The 14,140-nt window shown below is 38.2% G+C and overlaps 1 protein-coding gene across 12 annotated transcripts in view; it reads left to right on the top strand.

The window, feature by feature from the left end:
- The window catches only part of MCTP1 (multiple C2 and transmembrane domain containing 1), a 557,626-nt gene that overhangs the window by 352,689 nt on the left and 190,797 nt on the right, over window positions 1-14,140 (top strand). For all 12 annotated transcript variants that reach the window (XM_059916784.1, XM_059916782.1, XM_059916779.1 and 9 more), the window contains one exon: window positions 10,647-10,833. In XM_059916784.1, coding sequence (XP_059772767.1) covers window positions 10,647-10,833 — 187 coding nt within the window. The remainder of the gene's footprint in view (window positions 1-10,646; window positions 10,834-14,140) is intronic.

Raw genomic sequence — 14,140 nt, 5'->3', positions numbered from 1 at the left:
GCTTTTGCCCCCAACAATTCACCCAGACTGCCCTTGTCAAGGTCACCTGTGACCACCAAGTTGCTAAATTCAATGGCCAGTGTTTAACCTACATCTTACCTGATCCAGCAGCCGCGCTGGACTTGGCTGATAGCTTCCTCCTTAAAACAGGTGTTTTCAGTTGGCTTCCAGAACAGAGGGCTCTGTTTTCCTCTTACCTCATCACATGTTCTTTCTTCATCTCCCCCGCAGATTTTTGCTCGTTTGCCTCCTGATTTCATTCCGGAGACCCTCAGAGCTCACTCCCTGGGCATCTTCTCAGTCTATACCTGCCCCCGTGGTGCCTTCATCCACTCTTGTGCTTTCCATACCACCTAAGATTGACAATGACAGACATACAGATCCACTCCTTAACTCCACGTCCACCTGCCTGCTTGAAATCTCCATTTGGACGTCTAATAGGCTTCTCCAATTTAGCAGGTCCAAAGCCAAACTTCTCACCCGCAGTGCCCCAAATCTGCTCCTCCATCAGTATTCTCTCTCATTCATTGCTAACACCAAAAATCTTGGAGTCATTTTTTATTCTTTTCTTTCATTCTCATCAAGTCCATTCAGCAACTTGCAAACTTCTCCTTCAGAATATAGTCAGAAATCACCCTTATCCTCTCAATCATTCTGTTTCCTGTTGAAGCCACCGTCAGTTTCATGTGGGCAGCGGCAAGAGCCTCCTGTTCTTCTTCCTTCCACATAACATCAATAAAAGAATTTAACTCCTCTGCTCGAAGCCCTGTAGTTGTTTCCCATCTCAGTCTGTGTGCAACCAGTGTCCTCACAGAGCCCTCTGATGCTCCTGGTGATCTGGCCCTGTGACCCCTCTGCCCTGAACTTCTGCTACTTTGCCCCTCCCTCCCTCTGCTCTGTCCCAGCCTCTTTGCTGTTCCTCAGGTGCACCATATACCTTCCCACCTCAGGATCTTTTCCTCCATCTGTGACACTCTTTCTTCAGGCGTCCACCTGCCTTGCTTCTTTACCTTCTTTAGGTCTATGCACAAATGTCACATCAGGGAGACAGCCATACCACCCCTATTTAAAATCGAAACTTCTTTTCCTTGACATTACGTTTCTTCTATCCTGCTTTGTTTTCTCCATTGAAGTAATCACCATTTGACATACTATGCATTTCACTTACTTATTTTATCGTGTATTTTCCATCACTTGAATGTGAGCTTCATGAAGGCAGGGATTTTTGAGTGCTTTGTTCATTGTGGCATCCTCAATACCTATTAAAGTATGTGGCAAGTAATAGGTGCTTAATAAATATTTGCTGGATTTAAATTTAAATACCTGAAGTTTGACTGAATACTGGAAATAATGGCTCTTCCTTCTCTAAATAAATATAGCATTTGACACCTGATGTTAATGCAAAGGCAATTAGAACAGCATTCCTTAGTGGAAAGTACAAAGTTTCAGTATAATTAAGAAAGATATTTGTATATAATTCAAAAGGGAGAATTAATGGGTTAAAGTTTCTAGGTGTCTGAGTAATCTTTGTACTTAAAAAATACTGAATGGTTGCATTTGAATAAAAAGTAGCCTATGCATTTACCAAGATACTTATAACTTTTTCACCATTATAATATCAAGTGAGTTAATGCCATCTGGTTGTTAAATTTTACACAAAAGTAAATTTACCATGAATGGAAAGAAACAATAATAATAGTGATTTACACTGTATAGGGCACTATTATTATTACATACATTAGTTCAATATTAGGGGGTAACAAGGATGCTTCATATTGTACCAATTTTGCCGGTGCAAAAAGTGAGGCAGGTTTAGAGGTATAGCAAAAAAGGAGGTTTAGAGATTGTTCAGCTAGTGTGAATTTGGGGCGATTGATCTGAGACTCAAATCCAGGACTCCTGATCTTAAAGTCCGTGCCCCTTTCACCTCGGTCTGGTATTCAGTATGTTCTGAAGCCATTAAGGGCTCGATAAAGTGCCAAGAAGTCAATAAACCCACTTGGGTGGTGTGCACCGTACTGCAAGTTTGAACAACAAATTTTACCTGTCGCTGAACTACAGATTTCAAATGAAGGTGAAATAATGTTAATCTGCGTGTAATTATTTAACTTTCTGATCACCTGCATTTTGGCAGGCAAGACGGACTGCCACCTTTACGATAATCAGCTAATAAATCCTCATGATTGTTACACTTTTATGCAGAGCAGTAATCTGAACAAATTGTCTGCTGACAGCTGTGGTAAATTGCCAAGAATGAGTGCTGTCAGAGAACAAGTTGTTTTTATGAACGTGCAGAGTAAGTAAATCCCATGTCAAGCAATTTCATTCAATCGGAGTTATTTGCAATCCAATATAGCAAGATTTATAGCATTATTTATTAGTGTGCAAAATGCTTCTTTATCTTTAAAGTGGCATTGATTTGGGGCACATATATTTTAGGTTAGTGGATTACTACTAACTTTATTTGTTGCATTGTGATCAGGGCCAAGGCATTGGTACTGCCCATGACAATAAAGTGCTATAGATGTAAACTTCAGTAGAGAGTTCTATTTCAACACAATTTTTATTAATAATATAGAAGAAAAGGTTATCCCAAATGGGCAAGTTCCGGGTAAAGAACAAATGCTTTCAACCATAAAATAAATCTATGACTCTATATTTAATGTTAAAGGAAAGAGAATGTGGAATGAGTACCTACTATGTACTATACATAGTACATGTATGTCTGTCCAGGTATAGTGTGGAAAATGAGGAAAACAGCCTTTGACTTTGCATGTTAACCAAATTAGTGTTTTCTTAAAGTTGAAGGTCATTGCGTTTGAGCATTTGACACTGTATAGATTCTGATTTGCAGTGTTTATTATTTGTGATATAAATACTACGATGATTGTTCTACTTCCTATGTAAATAAGAGTAGGAGCAATCCTGCCTCATTATTAATTTGAAAGCACAAAGATAACTAGTCAGAAAATTCTAAACTGAAGAGAATTTTTAATGAAATCTTTCTGTTTCACCATTTTTCTTACTAAGGATTGAGTGAAGTATTTTATTTGGGAGAGAGACAGTATTTCAGTAAAGAATGTCATTGATTCTTGTCTTGGTTTTTTTCCTAAACTCAACCTAAGCCAAACATATTAAGATTTTAATCCATTTTCTTTCATGGCTTACTATTTTTTCTTCTGAAGATTTTCTCAGAAAGTTTGTACTCACTGCAGTATTTTGTCTACGATAGGCATTTCCAAAGACAGTTTCCATGCACCATGCAGTTTCCAAAGACAGTGTGTATATTAAATAGCTTACCTTCGAGGCAATGAATGGGGAAGCTCCCAAGTTTGTAGAAGTATGCTCTGATAAAGCCACCTCCTCAAAGACAGTTGGACAGTGAAAACTGCTGACAACAGAAAGGCAATAACTGCATTAGCATTTAGTAATGTCAGAGGTGGCGTGCACACTGCATAATCGTGAAACTTGAAAACACATTAGTGGTTACCTATTGAATTCTTTAAAATGCAAAGATTCTAAAGAATTACGTATCATATTGATTTGTAATATAAGACCTTATACTATGTGTTTGTTTCACTAACGTAAAGTAGCTCTCATGCAGTAAATCTCAAAAAGCTTCCTAATTTTATCGTTAAATTTGGTCCAAATTAGTAAAATGTGTTTTTAGAAATGACCCCCCCCACCACCAAAGAAATTCTATAGAGGCTTGTCTTCCTGTCCTGAAGGCTTCATTTTTAATTGTCCTCTTATCATGATGGCTTCGTAATATCATGAGCTAGTACTTCAGGGCATAACACACACTTAGAAGTTCCTTGTTAGAGGAGATGTAAATTTTTGTTGCAGGTATTCTTCCTGATAATTTTAAGTTGGATTTTGTTTGAATTCTTGCTAGATCTGATTATGCCACACTATTGGTTTGTAAATCAGAATCAGAGTGTAGCTGACAGACAGATGGGCTAGGAGTAAACGTGTCAACTCTGTGTGTTCTCGTTTATCATTCTGTTCACTTACGCTTGTTCAATTAGTATTATACTCAATCCACAGTTTCTTTACTGGGATCTTTTATTTTTTTAATTTTTATTTTACATTGGAGTATAGTTGATTTACAATGTTGTGTTAGTTTCAGGCGTACAGCAAAATGATTTAGTTATACATATACATATATCTATTCTTTTTCAGATTCTTTTCCCATATAGGTTATTACAGAGTACTGAGTAGTGTTCCCTGAGCTATACAGTAGGTCCTTGTTGATTACCTATTTTATACATAGTAGTGTGTGTATGTTAATCCCAACCTCCTAATTTACTGGGATTTTTTAAAGCCACTGTCCATTTTGTGAGGATTAAAACTAGATGATATAATCTGTAAATCCACCTAACCGAGCATATATGGACTGCAGTTCACTGAAAGCCAGTCAGCAAGTTCAGGGGCCACTGTCAACCCCTCCATGTCATGCAGCTTCTGCTCGTCCCTTAAAATACTTGCAGGTCACATGTGACATATCTGATGTATGGGCTACCAGTGTTAATGCATGTATAAAATATTTATGAAGTTTGAATCCTGTCCTATTTTAAATTAAAAAATACATCCAAATAGGCCTAACATTTACTTCCTGTACCCCGTGTGTACATCAATGGTGCTAATCACAAAACTGTTTCATCTGGGTAAAACTGTCATTGGTTACTGGTTTAGGCATGGCAGAAGGAAAGGTGGGGAGAAAAAGGTGACAAGAATACTGAAATTTTTCTCCTTGAACTTAGGGGAAAGCATCACCAAATAAATGTGATATATTCCTTTCATGTGGCTAAGTAATGCATATAGTTTTTAAAAGGTGCAAAGAATTTCAAGCTTTGCTATGGAAGTCAGTAAATGTGAGGTCTTGCCATCACTTAATTCCTCTGAGCCTCAGTTTCCCCATTTGTGGAATGAAAGAAAATAGCTCTCCAATCTCAGTTTTGAGTCTCTTTTGATTCTTCTATTGATGATTGATTGACTGATGAGTTCGGAACAGACAGTACATTTTAAAATTGTACAATATCAAACTAAGGCATATGAGATAATAAACTTCGTATTATAGTTCCATAGTACTTTCATCTTTTCAAAGTAGTTTTTCATCTGTTATTCCTGTGTTTTTACAGTTCTATGCAAAGAGAAGGCATAAACGAGGAAGGAAAATGATGCACAAAAAGTTTGTAACTTGCTTGATATCACAATACTAATGAATAATTCACCTTTGTTAAAACTTTGGTGTTCTGAACCCCTGATGTGAACTCTGAAGCCAAATAACTTCACTAAAAGCAACGCACTAGGTCTGCGGTAGTTCTGGAAATAAGGATGTGAGAAACCAGAAGGCTTAGAAAGGGCTGAATCCCCCAAATTTAACAGAGGCCTGACACACAGTGCACTTAATAAATAGTTAATGAATGACTGAATGAATTAGTGTTGGAAAGAAATCAACCCACTTTCTGGGAAGACAATATGGAAATGGTAGCATGAGCACATCACATGCTAATCCTGACTCTGCCACTGTCGCCGTGGGTAAAATATTGGCCTCTCTGAACCTCTGTCTCCTCATCCATAAGTACTTTAATACTTGCAGAGCACCAACTATATTCCAGCTCTGTGCTAGGTGCCTGCCCTTGAGGTGTATCAGGAGATTGACAGGAAAAGACATTTCAATGAGAATTAGTTAAAAATTAGCCAAGCAAACATAGGTAGATACATCATCTCAGGCAGAGGGGTTGCTTCATACAAACACAAAGAAAGAGGTGAGCCCTAGCATGGATGATGGGAGAATTACAAGCTGTCAGGAATTACTTAAGTAGTAAGTGTAAGTCAACAAATGACACCCAAGCTGATGGTAGGTTGTGGAGTGCCCCATTGCCTTACTAAGGATACTTTATAGGTGGTGGGGAGCCAGGAGTGGGACATGGTCAGGTTTGGGTTTTGGATATCTGTAACTGTGGGGATTGAATTGTATCAATAATTTTTGCCTTCGACCAGGTTCCCTAGGAAACAGAGCTTGAGGCAGGGATTAGGTGCTGATACTTAATTGGGAGGTACAATCCCAGGTCCTGAGAGTGAGAGAAAGAACATGAGGCAGGGAAGACTAGGAAGTAACGCACGGTGATAGGTTACTAGGCTGGCCATGTTCCCTGTGTTTCAGAGACACAGTGGTTGCCCAGCAGGTGTGCCCACTTGGACACATGTGGATAGGTAATATGGAGAATCCTGCTTTGGAATGGTTTGTGAGAGGGTGGAAGGCATGGGGAGTTATCTTCCCATCACCTATGCCATTGATCTAAGTTCACCCCATAAGGAGAAAACTTCTGCATTGTTTCATCTGGTTTCTTTGGCAGTTGATCAGGAAGCCAGATCCCATACTCCACAGTGTGGCTTTTTATCCAAGTGCAGAAGTGGCCTTAGAAGCCAGAAATTTGGGGCATGTGGCAGTTGGGCCTAGATACACAGTGGCAGCCAATCGGAGTGCTCAGCCCATTTGGGCAAGTGAAAGTTAGGACGGTCCGAGGCCAGCCCTAGGTGGAAGACCTATGAGGACTCAAGCCCAGCCGATTGGTCACAGTGGTGGGATGAGGAGCAGCCCCTTGGAAAGACCCAGCCAAAGTCGAGGCTGAGGCAAAGCAGGCAGCTGAGGACCCAGGAGTTCCTTGTGGAACCCAGATACAAAACAGATGTAAGGGGAGCTGTTCTTTGAACAAAAGAGGAGAATCCACACTTTCTTTTTCACTCCATACATGGTGACCTGTATGCACCCCCCCTCCCAGTTCTCCTTAGAAGACAATTTGATATTAAGTTAGATTGTCTGCCTTCTGGCACCAACATTCAGACTTTTTTCAGCAGGGTAGAGGCGTAATACCTCTGAGGAATAATATTTCATTGCCTGTAAGATGAATTTGTTCTCTTACCATTTTTTTGGTTTGTGGAATTGCAAAGAAAGGAAGATGTAAACAAGTGTAAACATGGATAGAGTTATAATAAATTGTGGAATTTGAGGTTTTTGAGAATTTGAAGTTCATCTAGTTCAATTCCCTCATATCACAGATGAGAAACCTGGAATTCCAGGGGCTAAGAGTTGTCTTGGAAAAGGTCATCCAACTAATTAGTGACAGATGGAGGGCTAGAACCAAGGGAATCTGATGCCCAGTCATGGGCTCTTTCCCCTGTGAATGTGTCTGTGTATATATTTTTGGAGTTCATGAATTTGCTTCAATACTTTTAAAAATTTGCCTTTTCATTTTCATAACAATATAAAACCATCAATTTTTGCTTATTCTGAACCATCTGAATGATCACCTAGTATTTCTGTAACCAAACTACAGTGAATCCTTCCTTTGTTGAGAACATAATAGTACAGGCAAGCCAAGTACAGGTGAATCTGCCTGTTGGACTGCTATAACCGAACACCATAGACTGGGTGGATGGAATTCAACAGAAATTTATTTTTCACAGTTCTAGGGGTTGAGAAGTCCAAGATCAAGACACAAGCAGATTTGGTGTCTGGTTTCATGGTTCATAAACTGCTGTTTTCCTCTGTGTCCTCACATGACAGAAGGGATGAGGGATCTCTCTGGTGCCTTTTTTATAAGGGCACTAATCCCATTCACGAGGGCTCCACTCTCATGACCTAATCACTTCCCAACCACCCCACCTCTTAATATCATCACGTTGGGCACTAGGTTTCAACATATGAATTTTGGATAACACACAAACATTCAAACCATAGCACTGGCCCATAGTAATTAGTCCTGAATTCACTTTGCAATACACTATGTTGCAGGAGTTCCATCTTTGTACATATTTATTCAATAACAACAAAGGAATAGCAAAAGCTTTTGCTCCACCAAATTCCAGCAATGATTCGATACTCATTTAATGCAGATATCAGTGATGCTGTAATGCTAACTTTATCCTGAAGTTAACAGGACAATTTTGCTTGGTTATCAGGTGACATTTTGCTTTAAATGGCATCTGAGGATTACTCCTGAGCAGAGTTTTTAGATGAATAGGAGATCTGAGTAACCTCAACTAGCAAAAAGCATCTTGAATTCATTAATGCTCTCTTTTCAAAATATTTGTATACACAGGCATTTTCTATATTAGAATGATTAAAGTCAACATTCTGAACCGTTAAATATAGGACAGAACCGGGGACTATTTCTACGAGTGTACACAATATTAAAAATTTAGTTGCAGCAGAAAGGTATAATCCTTCCTATAGATGTGCAATGGTAATTTAAATTTTATTAGTTCCATAGCTTTTAAAATTCAATTTGTAATTTTTTCTTAGTTTATCGTCTTCTAAGAGCAATTACTTACAGCATTCTTCCTAGTTCATACATATTTTTAAAGCATAAAAATAACACACTTCTATACTTGAAACCTGAGTTAATGTGTCCTGTTCAAAACAAGTCTGGATATCACCCTGTTTAAGAACTGCCTCACATAGCACATTCCTCCAGGATGCACAGTTACAGCAATGACAGACTGGATGTGGAAAAAGCCTAGATCTTAGATTCCAGAGTGCTAGGTTCAGGTCTGGCTCTGCTAATAACTAACTGTGTATCTCCGTTGATTCATGTGACTTCTCTGGCCCTCAGTTTCCTCATTGGTAAATTAAGGAGATTTTGAGGATCACAAATCCTTATGCCTCTTGGCACTGGGTACAGAATTAAGTGAAATAGTCCAGCTGTAAGTTAGACAGTATTGGGGACAATAACTCAGAGGACATTTGCTCTTTCTTTAAAGTTATTTAAATTCAAAACTTTTTTAGCACAATAAAAACAACAAATCTATGGACCAGCTTTGATCTGAGAGTGGCCAGTTTGCAGTTCCTGGACTGCATCTTTAGAACACCTTCCCCAACTCTAAAGAATTAAATGCAATGACTCTAATATAAAAGAGGAGGAGGCCAACCAGCACTTAATGGTAATAGGCAATAGGGCATGAGCAGGACTGGAAATGCATGATCAGAGTGAGTGAAAGACCCTTCTTGGTCCCAACTTAACCAACCAAAAGTACTATCTGAACTGTCATCCCTGTTCAATTCTCCAGTGTCATACTCTCAGTCTAGTCCAAAGATTCATTCACATTCAACAAATTATAGGTTAGGCACTGTGCCAGATGCTGGAAAGATCTGTAGAAAATCATATTCATGTTTCTCCTTTTTATTAGAGAATGCATTTGATTAGCTGTTCTTCACCATTGCATTTTTTAACCCTCAATTTGTTCCAGGTATTATTAAGAACTAATTCCAATTAAAATTTGAATATTAAATAAGGCATTTGATATGTTTCTTCATCGTTTAGAATCTAAGGGGACAGCATGAGAGTATTTTGAAATGGATATTGTGTTTGCAGAAACAGTGAGGTTACTTGATATACATCCTAACTTTAGGAAGATGTTTTCCTGACTTGGTACAGACCCTAATTTCCTGCTGTCTCGATAGTTAGCATTTAGTGCATGCAGATTTTCTATCACTGACCAGGACGTTTCTATTCTTCTTCATTTCTTGCATCTATATTCCTCTTTCTCCCAATTGTTTCTAGTCTGGCTATCTTTCATGTCATTTTTGATAGGCAAAAATAAAACATAAATGTCAAACTTTGATTCAGTTTCTAAAATCACTCTCACTAAAGATGTTTGAACTCAACCATAAGCTTTGAGGCCCTATTCACAGATGTTTAACTTAAAAGCAAAATAATAAACAATAAATAGAGTGAAGAATAAGAAGGGGCAAAAATTTAATCTGTCCCTAATAGCTGACCACCCCTTGTTTATGACAATACCACATCTATTCTTTTTTTTTTTTTTTCTTTTTCTTTTTTTTTTTTCACATCTATTCTTATAATTGGCTATTTCCTGTTTCAAATGTCTTTTATTCATGTCTGCCCCCTTTCTCTCTGTTTATTGCCCTTGTGGTTTTGGTCACCACAGTATCTTTCTCTTCCAAATCAATTGACATTTTTATGAAAAGAGTCTGCAAAGTGTTCAGCTCTGAGGAGGTGATATATCGAGCATGGGTTGCCATACTATTGCAAGGTCTCTCTTCAGGCAACTCTCGTACGTAACACTTCAGCTATAATGTTTTCAGAGGATTTGTTTGTTTGTTAACTTAGATTTATGCAGTGTTCTATGAATAAATTGGCATGGTTTTAAAAATGTAAAACGTATGACATCATCATAGTAAATGGTCTATTCTCTGCTTAATAACATTTCAGAACAAGGGCAAAACACCTATTGTTTTAGAGTGGCACAAAAATTCACTCTTGGTCGTTTGCCTCTTTAGATAGCTCACGTTAGTCTCTCTGTAAGCAAAGCCCCACTGATCTGGGCCATCCTAGGGACTGAAAGCCCCTGCTGATTTATAAATATGGTGACAGTGGGTAGTAATCAAATCAGATAAGCACATTTTTTTGCATCTTACAAGAAATAAGCAATTAGATACTAAAATAATCAGAGTCTGAATTTTGTGAAGTCAGCTGACACGAAATACATATGCTTCCAGTGGTCCAAATGGTATTTCCATTGATTTATTTTTCACATAGCTCTGAGCAGCCTGCACCTCCACTGTTTGATGTGGCCAAAAAAAAAGCCTTTTGCTAATTCAAAACATTTCTTTTTAGGTGCCAGATCGACCTGTCAGCTCTCAGTAGGGAACAGACACACAAGTTGGAGCTGCAGCTGGAGGAAGGGGAGGGGCACCTGGTGTTGCTGGTCACCCTGACAGCTTCGGCCACAGTCAGCATCTCTGACCTCTCCATCAACTCCCTGGAGGATCCGAAAGAACGTGAGGAAATATTAAAGAGATATGTACGTATGTAAGCCTCCTCCTTCAGGGTCATGGGTGACTAGAAGAGGTTGTAAATAATTTACATGGAGTGACAGAAGTACATCTGCAAAGCTGTCTGACAGATGAATCAGCAGAAGCAGAAGCCTGGGCAGATGCAAATACCATGCATATCTTTGCAGAAGCACTTGGGGTACCCATGGATATCTAGACACCTGGTCTTCTCTCAACTCTCTTCCAGAGCAAGTTCTAGATTCTGAGATTCTCCTCAGTAATTTTATCACACCACAAAATTATCATGCAGGGAAACTTCCTGTAATGGAAAGTCAAGTTTATATAATACTTTAAAATGAGTTCATTGATTATTTGTCACTGGAATTAAGATTTCTTTGTCTTTACAAATTTGAAATGGAGTTAACTGCACTTACTTTTTAATTAGTAGGTTGGTTACTGGAGGATATTCACAGAAATAATTTTTCCTTTCCACTGCTTAGAAAAGCCTCGCTTCATTCCTTTATTTTTTAAAATCGAATGTGAAATATAATTAAAAGGAGGCTTTCTTACCTTTTGATCAGATGTAGAGTGATAGGGTGGCATAGTGAGTCACTAAAATAAGTACCCTTCTCAAATTTTATCAAACCCAAACATTCACAACCAAATCTACCTATTTCCCAGCATCCTCACGGTCTGCATTTCCCACCATGTAGTTTTCTTGAATCAACAGAGAGGGGAGCTCTTACTCCATTGTTCTCTCTTAGTGAAGCCTCGAGAAAGTGAATGTCTCAGTACCCGTGAAGCTGGAAGAAAAAAGAAAAGCTTTTCCACTTAAAATTACAAAGCTTGTATTGTACAATGCTGCCAGGTGTTTAGAAGGTTCCTCTAGACACTCAGTCATGAAACCAAGCTCTGACTAACAAAGAACCGCTTAATTTTTTTCTTTTTTTTAGATTTTAAAATATTCCTATTTGCTGACTGACATCCTTCCAATAACTGAATTTAATAAAGATGTACCTTATCAGGCTGTGCAGATAACATGAAGTGCTGGTACTAATGCTCTACAATATTCTTCAAACAGATTAGCAGGATGTGCGCTTCAGCAAATTTATTCTGGCTATCTTCACTGAATCAGCTGTCTGCTAATGCTTGTACAACTCATCCACCAATGGTGTTATCATAAACAATTTAATAGAGGTGACTTAGCAAGGCTAAATAGTATATATTTTTAAACCACCTAAGAGCCCAAGGTATTGTGTGGCATCTTCTAATATATAATTGCAGTTGTGAAAATTATTTCACATTTTGGTACCCACCAAGACATATTCTCCTGTTCCCAGAAGTGAGACTCATGAATTAAAACAATTTTAAAGAAATTAATTCATATATTAATATAAAAATGATTCTAGGTATTATAATATTATATTTGATGGATTAATATTTGATACTATCCCGTATATTAGAATGATACTACGGGCTAGGTAATTAGAAATGATCCAATTACTTTTTTTTTTTTTCTCTTTGCTGTAAGGGATTCCTTAAATCAGCCATTTCCATTTAGAATTTGAGTATTTGTTTCTATACCTACTTTCAAATATTAGTTATTATTTCAGTAAAATGTAAAATGTTATGTGGATGTCCCGGCTAATTCTCAGATTATATTCTGCTCAATATACTAAAAAGTGAACCAAGTTTAAATATACTTTTCTTTAGCCCTGAATTTCAAGCATAGGCCTGTATCTCCCTTTAGAATCATATTTGCTAAGAAGCCAGTGTATGCAATATAGCACATGTATTATGATTACTCATAGCAACGCAAGGACAAAGATCTATATTTTAGGGTTTCAGAGTGTTTCCTTTTTATTCTGTAGATTATAAAATGAATGAATACTGCATGATGTTTGAAATATCACTTGTTTTGGAGAAACATATAATATAAAAGAGTTTATTTGGAGAATTATACATATGTTTTCCTGTGAGAACTTGTGTATTTATTTTTTTTTAAGTTTAGGTTCAACCTAAGAATTTGATTTGGCTCTGGTTGTGGTGAGGAAAGTAAGTGGATTGCCCCACTCTCATATGAAACAGCCCTGAAAAGGTTCTCCCTTGCTGTCATTCAGCTGTTCATTGCAAAGCATTGAAGCCCCACAAATTAAACAGACGTTACTGTGTGTGCCATTATTTGATCACCCCATTCTGAAAAGATGGCTAATTCCATTTTTCTTTTTTTTTCTTCTTTTTGCGGGGCGGGTGGTGGGGAAGCAGGGAAGGTCAACAGGGGGCGGGTAGTAATGGGTAGTAGACCAAGAGCGATTGTATGACCTTTTCAGAACGGGGATGCTGAACCCTTGCTCCCCTTGTCACAGTTTAAAAACCAGAGGAGCTAGTTTAGAGAAGAAGTTGTTAGCATTCCATTTTTATTATGACATTTCACAGTCATCTGATTTAATGTCCCTTGACCGGATTGTCCACCGTGAGACGATAGGCTTGAAATGTTATTTAGAGCATTGATAAAAGGTGAGCGGTTCTAAGATGACAGCGAGTCATAAGGCTGGTGGTGTGACATTAATTTTCTCCATAACAGAGATGGAATAAGACGTCACGGTGACAAGCTGTCAATCAGTTCTGGCCCCTCAGAGCATCTCGATGCCATAGGACGGGGTATTGCCTCTCCCGTAATAGAGCTGAACTGAGATGCTCTCCCTGACAGCTGCTGCAGCCATAGAGAAAATATATTATACAGGCTTTCATTAAAAAAATAAAGAGGACTCCTCTCCAGAGCATTTCAATCTTTTCCCATCTATTGAGGGCTGAAAGGATGCACAGCAAATCATAGATTCCTCTGCTATGGAAATTTCTGGCTTCAGAAGCCATCCAGGTTTTGAGGCCTTCTAAAATAACCGTAAATAACAAGGCAGGAATACCTCTTGATGAAGCATTCCTTAAAGTTATATTTTTAAACTGATATATTTACATTTTTGGCTTTTTTGTTTTTTTGATGTTCTTATTATAATCCATGTGTTACTGGCCTAAGCAGTTGAAGTTTGCAATAAATTACTGAGCGTCAGCTGACTCGAGGAAATGAAACCTTCAAATAATAATTACCCCTCCAAACGCAAAGCAGAACTTCGGAGCTGAAGCACCAGAAGCAGTGTGACTCTGCAATGAGGTTACCACTATGAAAACGATTCTCTGACTGAAGATATTTGTTCTAGTCACAGTGAAACTTAGTTTAAATTGCTCCTGAAAATTAAAGGACAGGAACCTTTTGCTAAAACTCTTCTCCATCGTTAGATTAGGAGACTTACCTGGTCTGTAACACTCAGTAAGCTCTGA

Source organism: Balaenoptera ricei, chromosome 3, assembly GCF_028023285.1.
Source record: "Balaenoptera ricei isolate mBalRic1 chromosome 3, mBalRic1.hap2, whole genome shotgun sequence".
Classification (NCBI taxonomy): domain Eukaryota; kingdom Metazoa; phylum Chordata; class Mammalia; order Artiodactyla; family Balaenopteridae; genus Balaenoptera; species Balaenoptera ricei.
This window is presented reverse-complemented; position numbering and strand designations above follow the sequence as displayed.